The following is a 16,348-nucleotide window of genomic DNA, read 5'->3' as shown; positions in this document are numbered from 1 at the left end:
ATAAATTTATTAGAGTGGCATTGGCTAATAAGATTGTATAGGTTTCAAGTGTCCATTCTGTGGTCAGAGTCTTTATTATCCCTGTTTTATGGGTGGAGTGGCTCTCCCTGGCTCCCAGGTTTAGTGAAGGAGCTCACTTACAGTTTCACACGTGCAAAGGCCTCAGACCTGATTTCCTTTTAAGGAAGGGCTGCTCAATCTCCAGTCCTAAAGGAGTATCACAGTCTCAGATACCACTGTAGCCATTCAGTTTCAGCTCCTGTTTATCCTTTGAACTCCACTGCTTTATTTCCTCTAGCACCAGAAGTCTTTTTTTGTTTTTAATCTCAGTTATGTATTAAATTTTTATTAGGTTGTTTCAGCACTCCTCTGTGTGAGGATTGGAAGGGGGAAATATCTTGTCTGTCTACTCTAGAAGATTGTCTAGAAGTCAGTAGGGATTTTAATTTACAAAATGTAGCATTTCTCATCCTTGCCAGTGTGGCTCAGTTGGTTGGAGTGCCATACAGTAACGAAAAGGCTGCAGGTTCAATTCCTGGTCAGGGCATGTACGTAGGTTGCAGGTTTGATCCCCAGTCTAGGCGTGTATGAGCCTGGTTCAGGTGCTTATGGGAGGCAACCAGTTGATACTTCACTCCTGCACTGGTGCTTTTCTCTTCCTCGCTCTCTAAAAGCAGTGAAAAATAATGCCCTTGCGTGAGGATAGAAAATATGTAGCATTTCTTTATCAATGAACAAAAAGTTAAACGTTGAGGTATAAAGGTAAGAATCAGGTATTCAGAGTCAAACCTATATTTTGTGTTTAGAAGTGACAAGTGGAAAGCAAAGCAAATCTGTGTCTTTTTAATACTCTCCTCACCAAAATATATGGCCTTTGTATTCTTTGTGGATAAGGTATATGGGTAAGTAAGTTATTTAAAGGTATCTTTTTTTCCGGTGACCTGGACGTTATCTTCTTTATTGATAACCAGTCTTGTAAAAGAGATAACACTGCTTATAAACTGTTGTTTTATTTATGCAGTAGGTGAACTTTCCCAGGACTAACTTGAGACATTATTTTCTACTTCTTAAATATCCAGATCAGAAAGCAGCATTCACACATATACCACCACCAAGTAAGTAAATTAGAATGTTTTGAAGACACATGTTGAAAATTAAAAATGAATTAATGATTCACAATTAATTTCTAGATATTGTTTGAGCTCCCACAATTGGTAAAGTAATGCACTGAAACTAGGGCACTAATATGTAAAAATTTACTTTCAAGTAAATTAGTTTTTTACTCATTTGGAAGTTTGCTTTGAAGAAACAAGGAAAAAAATAGCTGACTCTAGTAAGAAATAGAATGTGTATAATTAGTAAAGAAAAAGGATGTGTAGCCCAACCTGCAAAAAATATTACAGGTTTGGTTTCAACTGCTGTGATTAAGTGAATGTTGAAATAATGTGAGTTATGTGAATTTTTTGGTTTCCTAGTGCATATAAAATTATGCATGTATTATATTATACCATATATTATAGTCTATTAACTACTAGATATTATAGTCTATTAAGCATGCTACAGCACTATGCTTTTAAAAAACAACATACATACTTTAACTTAAAAATACTTTCTTATTAACATTGCTAGCCATCATCTGAGCCTTCGGTGAGTCGTGGTCTTTTTGCTGTGGAGGGTCCTGCTTCAGCATTGTCGGCTGCTGACTGGTCAGGCTGGCGGTTGCTGAAGCTTGGGGTGGCGGTGGCAGTTTCTTCAAACGAGAGGGCAATGAAGTTTACTGCATCAGCTGACACTTTTTTTCTCTGTAGCATGTGTTGCTGTTTGATAGTATTTTACCCACAGCAGAACTTCCTAAATTGGAATCAGTTCCTTCAAACCCTACCACTGCTTCATCAATTAAGTCTATGTTATACCCTAAATCTTCTGTTGTCATGTCAATAATCTTCGTATCTCCATCAGGAGTAGATTCTGTCTCGAGAAACCATTTTCTCCGCTCATCCATAAGAAGCAAGCTCTCAACTGCTCAAGTGTTGTTACTGGATTGCCACCGTTCAGTCTCGCCCCCAGGCTCCACTCCTAACTCCCGTGCTCTCACTGTGCCCTCTGAGCCTGCAGTTGTTCCCTCCCCGAAGTGCTGAGCCCTCAGTCAGCTGGCTCCTCGCTCCTGTTAGTGTTGCTGTTTTGGCCTCTTTCCACGAATCTCTAATGTTCTTCATGGCATTTAGAATGGTGTGTCCTTTCCAGAAGGTTTTCAGTTTACTTTGCACAGATCCATTCTGTTTCTTAGATTTGTTGACATAACTTTTTCACAAGCTGGGCTCTGCAAAACACCATGCCAGAGGGATTAAAAATCAGTAATCTCAAGAGTTTTTCAGTAGTTGGATTTAATATGTTCATGTACTTATAACATATTTGCCAATATATTTAGACTACAGTCTATGATTTTATTTTTTTCTATTGATTATACTTTTCAATATTTCTTCTATTTCCTTACATGTCATTATATCAATTGTGCTGTTATTGTTTTTTCTTTCCATCTATTAATTTGGTCATTATATATTCTAATTTTATTCTTTTAGTTGTATTATTTAGTTATATTATTTATTAAATGTAGTTGATTTTGCAAATATATATACACACACATACACACAGTTATATTCTTCTAATAACATATAGATCTTAACCCATTTAACTCTATGAGGCCTGTCTAGAAAGTATCCATCAATGTAATATGAAAAATTGAGACATTTATTTTTCTATAAATGTGTGTACATAGGACACATTTAAAGATAAAAGATAAACATTGTACATAGGACAATGATGCCTCAGTCCCTGTCAAAGTAGGCACCTTGGGACCTCACATAGTTCTCTCAGTGTCTCTTCCACTGTTCAATATGCTCTACAAAATTTTTTATTGGAATCGCCATCAGCTGCCCCATTGCATTTTCCTGAATCTCATTAATAGTCTGAAATCTCTTCCCTTTCAAAAGTGATACTAGTTTTGGAAAAAGCCAGAAGTCACAGGGTTCCAAATTTTGGCTGTAGAAGGGTGAATCACCTGGGTGATTTGATGTTTCGCCAAAAACTATGCATGAGACATGATGCATGAGCAGGCATGTTGTCACTAACCATCAGCTGCCCATAGCTGCATCCTTCTGGATCATCCGAATAGTTTCTGTGGAGGAATGTTCAAGCTTACCGCAAAATTGAATGCAGATTCATTGCTCTACTTGCTCAGCCATTTTGAATGCTACAGCCACACAGTACACATGCTCACTCAACAGCACCTACTGCCCACACTGACTAGTACAGTGAAGTCATCATTATTCACACATGTGCATTCCAGTCCACTCGCCTTGGCTGCCATATACATTGATGTCATGCAAACCATTCTTGTTATATTAAGAATGGCTGGACTTTTTCTGGACAGATCCTATACATTTTCCTTCACTTACTCTTATATATTTTTGTCATTTGGGGTTTATTTACTCCTGAATTTTAACCTACTTCAAATCTTTTAGTATTCAGTATCCCTTTTGATGAAGTACCATATTTTTGTCATGCATAATACACACTTCTTTGCCATAATTTTTGAGGGAACAATAAGGATGTGCATTATACATGAGGATTAATAATAAGATATGGGTGTGCACTATACATGGTAAAATATGGTACATCTCTTAGAAACTCTATTAGTGAGTCTGTGTGTAGTGAGCTGTTTATCTTATTTGTCTAGAACTGTCTTTATTTTATTTTCATTCTTGAATGTGAATTTATGTAGTATGGAAGTCTTGGTTGAGAGTTATTTTGCATCAGCTATTTGATAATATATCAGTGACACCTGGCATTTGCTGCTGCTGATGATAAATCTTTTGTTAGTATGTTAGTTCATTTATTGCTTTACATACATAGTGACTTCAAGCAACATTTATTTATTATCTTGAAGTTCTGTAGGTCAGAAATCCAGGTGGATTTGTCTGGGTTGTCACAAGGCTGACCCGAAGGCCGGAAGGCCAGGCTGAACTCTTAGGTCATTCCGGGTTGTAAGCAGAACCTAATTTCCTGCAGTTGTAGGTCTGAGGTATTTATTTCCTTGCTGTCTGCCTGCTAGAGGCCCCTCCTGATCCTCCCACTCACATGACTTTGCGTGTACCTCCCTTCATCTTCAAAGAAACAAGGGCATGTCAGGTCTTCCTCAGGCTTTGGCTCTCTCTCAGCTCCCCTCTGCCACTAGCAGGAGAAAACTCTCTTTTTAAAGACTTCACCTGATGGTGTCGTGCCCACCAAAAACTCTGAATTTTATAATCAGCTGATCTGGAGCTTTAATTACATTTGCAAATTCTCTTCAGAGCAGTACTTAAAAACTGTTTAAATATCTAAAGAATGGGAATCTCAGGGGGCCATCTTTAGAATTCGGCCTGATACTGCCTCGAAAGTGTTTCTTTTTCTGTCCATAAAGATCTTGTTTCATTATGATGTATTCTGGTAATTTTTTAAAAATCATGAACTGGAACTCAATATTTTCTTCCAATGTGAAGCTTTCCTTTGGAAACGTTCTAGATTCTTCTCTTCAAATATTGAGTCTCCCTATTCTAAATCTTGTATTAAATTTTTCCAAGTTTTTTAGCTGGTCTTTTTTTTATATTCAGAGATGGGCCAAAGTAGGTTGAATTACCAGCCATCATTGCCTGAAAGGTAAGTTATAAGTAAGGATACAAAATAATAAACATAAACATAATAATAATACAAATAAATAAAATAATTAATAAATAATAATACAAGAATAAACTGTGTTTCAAATACTCACAACTGTAAGCCTACTTTTACCCATCTGTGTGTTAGGCTTACAGTTGTGAGTTTGTGAAACTCAGAGTTTATTGTTGTATTATTACTTATTGGTTATTGTATTATTTTTCATTTGAACGACTGTAAACCCACATTTGCCCCACCCTGTATTTCTGTTTACCTGGTGTTCTCGGTGATTTCCCTAAACAATTTAAAAATCAGCAGTTTTTTATCTAGTTTTGTCAATTCTCTGTTCCTTTATTGATCCCTATGGAAATCCTAAGCATTTTTTTTTTGAAGTTTTTCTGTTACCTGTACTTCTCAATGTATGAATTCTTTAGTTTGCTCTGGCTGTGGACCTTAGCTCTTACTGGCTTCGTCTTTGATTGTAAGGCTATTTTAAGCAGCAATGCTTGTCTCATGAGAATTCTACGTATCCTGCTTTGTAGAATCCTCCTGTGGAGAGCATTTCATGTTTTATCCTCCTAAGTCACCCATTTTCATGCACTTGTTAGACCTGGAGAGCTAGGATTCTGAGGAAGCATGAGCTTGTATCCTGAACCTGTACTTGTTAAAGACTTAGGGTTCCTGCTTCTCTGTGTGGTATCTGTGTTATCCATCTTTACCACATTTTAAGCACTTAGGGTTCTTGTGTCTCCAGGTGGTGCTTACTCATCTACACTTTTAAGGAAATGTCCCTGCCCTATCCTAAAGATCAGTGGTAGGAGCGTTTGCTGTCCCTGTTTCACGGATGGTAAGGCCCTTCATGGCCGCCAGGTGTAGAGAAGATTAGTTCCTGCTTTCTAGAAGGTCTCAACTCCTTATGAGCTGATGTATACAACTGATTCACATAGCTCTGGAGTCGTTCAGCTTTGGCTCCTATTTACCTTTTGTGCTTTTGATTTTCTCTGCTTTAAAAAAAACTATAGTAGAAACGTGCCTTTCTTCTAAATTTTGGTTGGTTGTGTGTGTGTGTATGTGTGTTATATCTCTATGTGTGGGATAGGAGGGGGACAAAACACTGTCAATCCAGTCTGCCTGATTGTCTAGAAGCCAGTGAGGGGTTCGAATCAGGACCTGTAGTCAAATTTGTTTATCAGTGAATAAAGCATTAGGTTGGAACCTGAAGGCTAGAATCAGGCATTCAAGATCAAGCATATATTCTGTGCTGGGTAGTGATAAGGAGGAAAACAAATGTGTTACTTGTTCCTCTCCCTAGTTGGGGATTTGAAATTTATATTCTTTTTGGACACGGGATATGTGTAAATGAGAATGCTGTTTAGCCGCATACCCTAATTTAATAATCATTTAAGGTTATTCCTTAGTGATGATTAGTGCTATAAAAGAGTTAATTCAGGTTATAAAATTATCTAGGATTCACTATTTACAAAGGCACATTTTTTAAAGAATTAACTCGGAAGCATTATTTTTATTCTCATTTAGATACACATCAGAAAGCAGTAGCCAAACGGATACTGTCAGGTAAGTAAATTTGGAGTCATTTCTTAAAATATGTATGTTAAAAAGATGAAAAAATTAATAATCAGCAATTAATTGGTGAGTACTAATTGAGCAGCAAAAACTGGTACAGTACTACACCAAAACAAAATGAAACAAAACCTATTAGTATTTACCAATCTAGTAACTAGTACTTACCTGGGTAAATACATGTCTTCATCCCTCCAGTTTGTTAGTGTCTACTGTGAGTTTACTTTTGGATGATCAGTTATGTTTATGGAGCTAATTCATAAATGGGGAAGTTTACTTTTTTGTTTGGAGATTCAACTAGAAACTCAATACGTATGCCTGTGAATAGCAGAGTGAATGACTGCTTATCATGGTCACTTAAGAAAAATTTGTGGAAGGAAAACATCAGAAGGGAACAATTTCTGTATCCTCCATAGCCTCTCAGCATTACAAAATAGTTTTAATTAAATTCCCCTCCCTTACCCGAAAGATGGCTATCTCTGTATAATACAACAAATGTTTACTTTCTCACATCTAAGAGTTTTGGGTTTGGGCTTCTTCTGCAGATATAAAACATTTGGGAGTTTTTGCTCCTCCCTCTCTCACTTAAAAACTCTTTACCTGTATAGGGGCTGGCATTTTAAATCTTCTAGATGAACATAATTCATCTCTCCTCTGGTCCTTAGTCCCCTACACTGAGTGAGAGTTGATAGCATTACCCATAGGAAAGTGTTTATTTCCATTGGAGTGCACTTTGGAATGCTAGTTCATTAGCCTAGCCTTCTGGCTTGGTGTGCACCAGGGCAACAGTTTTTGGGATAATTATATATTTAAATTCTAATAATGTCACTTGACACTGTTGTTGCCTTTACTGACATAACATCTAGTATAGTTTTCAGGTCATTTATTTATTGTTTATTTGGGGGGAAGTTTTTTTTAACACAGCAGAAATTCATTTTCTCACAGTGTAGGAGGCCAAAAGTCCAAAACAAAGCTATCAGCAAGATTGGCTCCTTCTGGAGGCTCTGAGAAAGAACTCCTTCCACGCCTCCTCCTAGCCTCTTGTGGCTGCTGGCAAGCCTTGGTGTTCCTGGCTTGCTGCTGCAGTACCCCAGCAAATGCGGTACTTTCCACGTGGCCGTCTTTCCTAAGGGTCTGTGTATCTCCGCGTCTCTAAATCTGTTTCCTTGTAAAATGACCCTAATCATTAGATTTAGGGCCCACCCTAATCTACTGTAATTTTATCTTAAACTGATTACATCTGTAAATACCTTATTTTCAAATGAAGTCACATTCACAAATACCCAGTGTTAGGACTTCAACCTCTTTTTTGAAGGGGACATAATTTAATCCACAACAGTGAAATAAATATCCTGGTTATCATTAGAAATATAACCCTGTAAGTCCACAAAATATATAAAAGCCCACTCTATAAACAAATATATAAGAGAAAGAAGAAATTCCAATTAATATGCAAACTAAGCTATTTTTCATTTTTTTGTCCGTCACTCTTCCCTTGCCAACCACAAGGCATGAATTCCTTTCAACTTAAACGTTTTTTTGCAAATTTCTCCATGAAAACTCCTAAGCCATCTCCCAACTACTTTCCCATTTATAGTCCATACATTATTTATTGCTGTCAAATTTTAATTCTTTATCTTTTAATAATAAAACCTTCTCTTTTCTAGATGATCAAAGCAAGTTTCAAATAGTGTCTATCTTGACTAATGTCATCAAGCTTGTTAAAGAATCAGAAGTAGCATCTAGGTTTTTATTTTATTTTACTAAATTCATTGGGGTGACACTGGTTAATAAAATTATATAGGCTATCATCAATAAATCAACAAAAGCACATGTTGGGAAGGATGTGGAGAAAAGGGAACCCTCATGCACTGTTGGTGGGAATGCAGACTGGTGCCGCCACTGTGGAAAGCAGTGTGGAGTTACCTCAAAAAATTAAAAATGGAACTGCCCTGTGGCAAAGCAATTCCACTCCTGGGAATACATCCCAAAACACCTGAAACACTAATTTGAAAGAATATATGTGCCTCTATGTTCATTGCAGCATTGTTTACAATGGTCAAGATTTGGAAGCAGCCCAAATGCTTGTTAGTAGATGAATGGATAAAAAAGCTGCACAGCTTTATTCAATGGAATACTACTTGGCTGTAAAAAAGAAGGACATCTTAACCTTATTGACAGCTTGGATGGACCTAGAGAACATTATGCTAAGTGAAATAAGCCAGTCAGAGAAAGACAAGTACTATATGATTTCACTCATGTGGAATCTAATGAACAAAATAAACCAACAGACAATAGAAACAGACTCATAGATATAGAACAGATTGAGAGCTCTAAGAGAGGAAGGTGGTTGGAGGGGTTTTTTGGCCACCCCCCCCCCATAGACACAGACAACCGTATGGTGATTACCAGAGGGAATGGGGAGTGGTAGGAGGGAGAAGAGGGTAAAGAGGGGGATATGGTTGTAGAAGGAAATGAGGTGGTGAACACACAATACAATATACAGATGATGTATTATAGAATTATAATATATGAAACCCGTGTAATTTCATTAACTAGTATCACTCCAAAATATGTAATAAAACCATAAAATTATATAGATTTCAAATGTATTATTCTATGACACATGATCCGTATATTGAATTGTGTGCCCACCAAAGTCAAACCTACTGTCACTGTATATTTGACCCTCTTTATCTTTTACTCCCCTGCACCCCTCTTCCCTCCAGTAACCACCATACTGTTGTCTGTGTCTATGACTTCTTTGTTTTTCTTGCTTGTTCATTTTTTGCTTTCAGTTTTATATCCTACCTATGGGGAAAATCATATGATTCATAACCTTTTCTGTCTGACATTTTACTTAGCATGATATTCTCAAGATCCATCCATGTCACAAATGGCAACATTTCATATATATGTACCATGTCTTCTTTATTCCATCATTTATCAAAGGACACTTCCGTTGTTTTTATGTGTTGGACACCATGAGTAATGTTGCTGTGGCCATAGGGGTGCATGTGTCTTTGCAAATAAATATTTTCAAAATTTTGGGGTAGGTGCCCAGAAGTGGAGTTGCTGCATCCTATGGAAGCTCTATTCTTAAGTTTTCGAAGAGCCTCCATACTGTTTTCCATAGTGACTGTACCAGTTTACATTTTCAGTAGCAGCGAATGAGGGTTCCTTTTTCTTCACAACTTCTTCAACACTTGTTATTATTTGTCTGGTTGAGAGCGGCCATTCTAATAGGTGTGAGGTGGTAGTTTTGATTTGCATTTCCCTAAAGCTAGTGAAGTTGAGCATCTTTTTATATATCCATTGGCCATTTGTATGTCTCCTTGGGAGTAGAGTCTGTTCAGATCCTCTGCCCATTTTTTAATTGGATTGTTTGTTTGGTGTTGGGTTGTATGAGTTCTCCATATATTTTAGGTATTAACCTGTGTGGAAGCTGTTGTTTGCAAATATCTCCTGTCATTCGGCTCATTGCCTTTTTGTTTTGTTAGTTTCTTTTGCTGTGTGCAGAAGTTTTTTAGTTTGATACAGTCCCCTTCATTTATTTTTGCTTTTACTTTCCTTGCCTTTGGGGCCCAATTCATAAAAATCATCTCTTAGACCAAAGTCCATAGGTTTAGTATGTATGTTTTCTTCTATGTAATATATTATTTTAGGTCTTATACTTAGGTTTTGGTCCATTTTGAATTAATATTTATACATGGGAACAAACTGTGATCTAGTTTTTTTGTGTGTGTGTGGCTTTCCAATTTTCCTAGCACGATTCACTGAAGAGACTTTCTTTTTTCCATTGTATATTTTTGGCTCCTTTGTCAAAAATTATTTCCCATATACACATGGGTTTATTTCTGGGCTCTCAGTTCTGTTCCATTGGTCTCTGTGTCTGTTTTTCTGCCAATACCATGCTGTTTTGATTATCATTGCTTTGTAGTATAATCAGAAGTCAGGGAGTGTGCTAACTTTGGCTTCATTTTTTTTCCTCAGGATTGTACTTTTTGCAGTTGACATGATTCTTTACATAGAAAACCCTAAATATTCCACCAAAAACTATTAGAAACAGTAAAAAAAATACAGTACAGAGGCTGTATACAAAATAAATTACAAATATCCATTGCACTCTTATGTTCTAACAATGAAATTTCAGAAAAAGAAATGAAAAAAATCCCTTTTAATTACAACATGAACAATAAAATACTCAGGAATAAGTATAACAAAGTATGTAAAGGATCTATGCTGAACATTACAAAGAATTATTAAAACAGATTGAAAAACACAAAGAAATGGAAAGATATTCCATGTTCATGGATTGGAAGGATCAACAATTAAAATGACCATATTACCCAAAGCAATATGCAGACTTAATGCAATCCCCATAAAAATCCCAATGTCATTTTTTTTAAAGAAATGAAACCAAAAAATCATCTGAGTTACATTTATTTTTGGAATAATCTGTAACTGGTGGAAAGTCAGTGGGGAAGACTGTTGAAGTCAAAGAATGTGGAGAGGTGGAGTTAATTCTAGTGTGGGTTCCATTAATACCATAGTAGTATAATTAACTGTTAAATACCTAAATTCAATGAATATTTCCAATATTTTCCTAAGCAACAAGAGGATCTGAGATCATTTAACAGCAAACTTCAGTCATTAATCTCTCACCAGTTGTCATTTGACTCAACTTCTGGGCGTTTTCCCTCCGTGGCCTCCCCTACATCAGTCATGTTGTCACTGCTGCCACTGGCATCACATTTTGCATCATATGAATACTTACCAGGATTTAGCAGCATATTTACTAGTTTCTTTGATCACTATTCACTCTTGAATTTTTATTTTTTCATTTTTATTTTAATTTCTCTTTCCCGAAGTACACCCTTTTTAGCTTCAGCTAGTGGTTGTAAGCATTTTGTGTTAAATGTCTGAACATGTCTTTTTTTCACACCCCTCTTTGAAAGATAGCTTAGATGGTTACAGACTTTTAGCTGAGGGTCATTTTCCACGGTCTTAGTGTATTTTGTTGTTGTAATGTGACATCTACTGTTATTATTGGGACCTCACTTGTTAGTCTGATTAATTTAGTTATTCCTTTCCACTCAATATGTATTTTCTTTGAGTGCTTCTAAGGCTTCCTGTTCGTAGTGAATGTTTCATTATTTTATTGTGATATGTCCTGATATAATTTGTTTTTATTTATCCAACTCTGGATTCAATACAGTCTTGAAATATCTGCATTAAGGTCATTAATTCTGGAAAAAATTTAGTCATTATCTTCTCAATTATTTATTCTTCCTCATTCTTTTTCTTCTCTCAACCTAAATGCCTATTTATGGGAGGATTGTCTCAAATTTAGCCTCCACGTTTCTTAATGTGGCTGTCCATATATTATGCTTTTCTACCTCTCTCTCTGACATTGATATCCACATGAGTTTCCAAGTCCCCCATTCTCACCCATATTTTTAACAGCTATCCTTTTCTTGCTTTATTTCTGACTTCATCTCCTTGGAGATCCTAAACATTTCTGTTAAAGGTTTTCGTATTACCTATTGATCCTGTGGGAATTTTTCTGCTGTGCTGTGGTTGTAGGAGTTTACCAGGCAGTCGTTTGCAGTTTAGACTTGTTCTCCTGGGAGTCCTGCGTGCCCCAAGTTGTGGAAGCGTGCGTAAGGAAGAGTAGGACATTTCAGGTTTGCCTGTCTTGGGGCCTGGATGTTTCAATATTTTCAGTGTTCGCTGGTTTTAATGTATGGACATGGGAATAGGCAAATGGAGGTCCTGCTGCTATACATGGTACAGGCCTGGGATTCTGCATTTCTTGGTGATCCTTTCCTATTTACATGGCTGAGACAATTTGTCTGTTGAACTCCTAGTGGCATAGTTTGTATTATCCGCATTCAAGACTACCAGGCTTGGGCTTCCTTCTAGCTTTCTAATATCTAAGTATCTGTGCCTTTAACTCCTTCCAAGCTAAGGTTATTAAAAGCACTTCCTTTAGGGTGTTACGTAATTAATTCAGATTCCCTTGTGGTCATTCAGCTTTAGTCCCTGTTTTCCCTCTGAACTTCTAGTTTATCATATTTTACTGACAGAAGGAAAAGTCTTTTCTGGCTCTTAATCTCAATTGAGTATTAACATTTTTTGTGCTATCTTCATCAGCTTTTCTATGGAAGACAGAGGGGAAGTTTTCCTTATAGAACAGAAGCGGGAAGTTTCTCTGTCAGTTCAGTCTGCTAGATTGCCCAGAAGTAAATGGGAGTTTTAACTTGTAAAATGTGGCAATTTACATAGCGATGAATAAAAAGAGCTTGGAGCCTGAAGGCCACATTTAGGCATTCAGAGTCAAACTTGTATTATGTGCTTAGCAGTGATAAAGAAAAAACCAATCTTTAATATCTTGATACTTTTCCTCATTGGACGATGTAAATTTCCCCCAGCATATTGTACTTGATGTTGGGTAAATAAGAATGCTATTTATTTGCATGCCGCAGGTATTAATACAAGTTAATTTTAGCATAAAATGCCCTAATCTTCATTATTAAAATAGATATGTTTTAAAATATAACTTTTAGACATTAGTGTTACTTCTATTTTTATTTAGCTCCAGCTCAGAAAGGAGTTCCCAAATGTATACCAGCAGGTAAGCAATTTAGGAAGTGTTTCTTATAAATAAGTATATGACAAAAATAAGAATGAACAAATAATTGCTTAGTATTTTTTTAGCAGCCACAGTTGATAAAGTACTGCATTAAAATATGCATATTTCTCTTTCTTGGAACAAGTATTACCCCAATCTTTTCTCTTCAGTTGACTAAATTTATATTGATTGTTTCCTCTTTTGATACATAGGAAAAAACTAGTTAAATCTAATAACAGACAATGTATTTATAATTACTCTATGAACCTAACTCTGAAGCAGGGCATTTTTTGTATCATTTGTGATGGGATACACAAAGGGAAATATTACTTTTTTTGTTCAGGTCACGTTTATACCCATAAACTCAATATGAACAACTGAGTGAATGATTAGTTCACCTAGGAGGAGGTTATCTAAGAGAGAGTACCATAAACACACTAGAATTCCACGCTTCCCACTGCCTTCAACAGCCCACAATTGTGTTAACAAGGGTCCTCTGAAGTTTAGTTTCCCATGCTCCACAGTCGTGGCCTTGTGACCCTTCTGAAGTCATCAGATATTTATAAGGACCAAGTATTAGTTCACATAAATACTTTCTTTCTCCCTTCTATAGTTTTAGTTTTCTTGTACTGTCTGGCATTTTTCTTTCAAGTATCTTTTTCTAGTTACAACCAATCCACTGGTTTTTCAGAATATCTCATCTGCATATCCTCAGGTTAAGTCTTCAGGCTACCCCACACCATTATATGGTTTCTGTCCTTCCTGATGAAGTCGGTCCCTCCATTAGGGAAGCTATAGCAATTCCATATCCTTTATTCTCTCTGTTGTTTTTGGATGTCTCCTAATGTAATCACCTCTTTATAGACCTTAGCTACTTTCTCCAAACTAAGAATGAAGGAAAAAACACTGATTTTCTTTATTGTCTCTGTTCCCTGTCACCATCAGCAAGAAATTTGTGGTAATGGTGCCAAACACTTTGATTCCTCCAACCTTTGGTCACTTAGCAGCATTACTTTCCTTATGTATTATGAAATGGCTTGAGGGTAAGGGCTGCACATATTTTGCTAACCAATTTATAGTTAGCACCAAACAGAGTAAATGTGCAATAAAGACTTGTTTAATGAATAAGTGATTAGTCTTGAACTTCACGTGTACACATAATTAATATTATAACTACTCCAATTTTCCTCTCACATTATCTCATTATAGAATGTGTCATTCACATATCGTTTTCTAGAAGTGGCATTCAAGTAGACAGGGGCAGTTGAGAGAGCATCATCTATAGAACATTGTATATTGCATGTGAAGAATGTAACTTGGAATGAATGTTAACTCATTAGTTTGTGTTTGGTGTACCCAAGAAAAGCATTCTTGTATTATTTTTTTACTTAAATTTAATAAGCTAAGCAGACAGAGTTGTACTTTACTGTTTCTTTTTTTCCCCTATTTTCAATTTTTTTTCAGTATCTTTTTAAATTGGAAAGATCATGGGAGGGGTTGTTAGAACCAACTCCTTGAGTAAATACTACCAGAACAATTTTTTTTTTAGGAGCTGGAAACCCAATGGGTTGTAATGTCAGTAGTTTCACAAAAGTCTCACAAATCTGGATATACAAATCCCTTTATTGCTTTGGTGGAAAGTTAACTATATTAAATATATTAGGGGTATTTGGAGGTCAGAATAGTAGGAAAAATCTGTAAGTTTTGAAGCTATAAAAAATAGACAGGGAAAGGATGCAAAGGGTAAACTATATCATGCCTGAAGTCTCTTGCTAATCTATCTATATTATCTTCTCTATCAATTAGCCTCACTTAATTTGCCTTCAATGTATTCTTTTTTTTTCTTATTCTTTTTGTTTGGGGCTCTGACATAAGAGATCTGTGGATATAAAAATAGAAAAGAGGCCCAATAATTTTATTTTGATGTTTAATAATATAAAAATTTAAAATTGGCAATTATTTCTTTTTTACCAAAATTTTGAAAGGAAAGAGGAAGAAACTGTCATGAAAATTATGTTTGTCAGATTGTATTTTATCAAACTAAAGGCATTATTTCCTTATTTATTTAGATCCGAATGACAGGAAACTACCCAAATGTAAAACACTAGGTAAGTACATTAAGAGTTGTCTCTTAAAATAAGTTGTTTGAAATTAAAATGAAATCCATAGTCTACAATTAATTCCTAAGTTATTTATTGGGTAGATGAGTTGGTAAAGTAGTATACCAAAAATAACTTATTAATCTTTTCTGGTCTTGTTATTAACGGGTTTGTAAATCACTTAGTCTTTTTCTTTAGTTTCAAAAAGTTACCTAAAGTTTGTTGGGAACTTGTTCCTGAGGACAGAGTGGGATTAAACTGTTGAATCTAATACGAGATGAGGTATGTAAATTAGTCTACAGAATGAGTTCATGATCAGGGCCATTTCACCCGTTAGACACTGGAGTCACAGTGCTTAAGGTCTATGAGCTTCCAGGTGCCACAAACACTGATTATAACACGAAAACCAAAAATGATTGACAGAAGATAATGAACAAAGAAAAGTTAACATGCATTTAAATTTCTAAAAAAATTAAAATTAACTTGTTATATTCACGAACCACTCATTGTATGTGGAAAAATGATAGTTTTTCTCATTTGCAATACTTTTAATTAAATATGACTCCACAAAAATCACAGAAAATGATAGAATAAGTTATAGCCAAATAACATCACAAGCAAAATGGTAAACATTCTTTCCAGAATTTCTTCCTGCTATATGAATTTTTTTGCCTGGCAGCAGTCCAGCCATTTGCATGTTTTGCCGTGGAAGGGACTTTGTTTGCCATCGGCGCCTTAAGCATGTGTATCTTTGTTCTCTTTCACAGTAACTGGTAATTTCTTCAGAAGGCGATGGATAATACTGAGTGTCTCACTGAGAAATGAACTTCCTGCCTTCCCTCTCCTTGTCATAGCTGAAGGAAACAATAAACTGAATGTGGGCCAATTTGCATGCGTGTCTGTTTTTCTCTGCAGTTCTGTCGTTTCAGGGCCCTGAGCTTAAAGGTAATCATCTCAACCAGGCCATTTCCATCCCCACCCGGCTCCCAGAGCTCTTCTCCACAGCTCTCCAATCACCACGTGAGGTCCCAGATGCTGGGGGGATTGGCACCAACTGCCCTTATTCAGGAAGGGCTCTGGGTGGTGGGCCCTGTTCCTCCTCTGGGCTTTCTCACAGATGTCACTGGCCACATGCAAATTTCACTGAACCCACCTCACCTTCCCTACAACTCCAAGCCAGGCTTCTGGGAGATGCTGTGTTTGCTTTGGAGGTTGTACTTCAACCTCCAAGCCTTTTGCTTTGTCCAACACCTTTCTCTTGCCCCTCTCCTGGGTGATCAACAGGGTAAATCTCCTATCGAACTAATGGGGTTCATTTGCCTGTGTGCATCAACACAGGTTT

General features: G+C 36.4%; 1 protein-coding gene across 1 annotated transcript in view; it reads left to right on the top strand.

Moving 5' to 3' along the window:
- The window catches only part of LOC114508759 (disintegrin and metalloproteinase domain-containing protein 32), a 109,401-nt gene extending 93,464 nt beyond the window's left edge, over window positions 1-15,937 (top strand). The window contains exons 21-25 of the mRNA XM_036011104.1: window positions 1,080-1,115; window positions 6,229-6,267; window positions 12,872-12,910; window positions 14,977-15,015; window positions 15,774-15,937. Coding sequence (XP_035866997.1) covers window positions 1,080-1,115; window positions 6,229-6,267; window positions 12,872-12,910; window positions 14,977-14,986 — 124 coding nt within the window. The 3' untranslated portion in view covers window positions 14,987-15,015; window positions 15,774-15,937. The remainder of the gene's footprint in view (window positions 1-1,079; window positions 1,116-6,228; window positions 6,268-12,871; window positions 12,911-14,976; window positions 15,016-15,773) is intronic.
- Window positions 15,938-16,348: the final 411 nt, after the last annotated feature.

This window comes from Phyllostomus discolor, chromosome 11, assembly GCF_004126475.2.
Source record: "Phyllostomus discolor isolate MPI-MPIP mPhyDis1 chromosome 11, mPhyDis1.pri.v3, whole genome shotgun sequence".
Classification (NCBI taxonomy): Eukaryota; Metazoa; Chordata; class Mammalia; order Chiroptera; family Phyllostomidae; genus Phyllostomus; species Phyllostomus discolor.
Note: the sequence above shows the minus strand (reverse complement) of the source record. Positions and strands in the feature narration are given on the sequence as shown.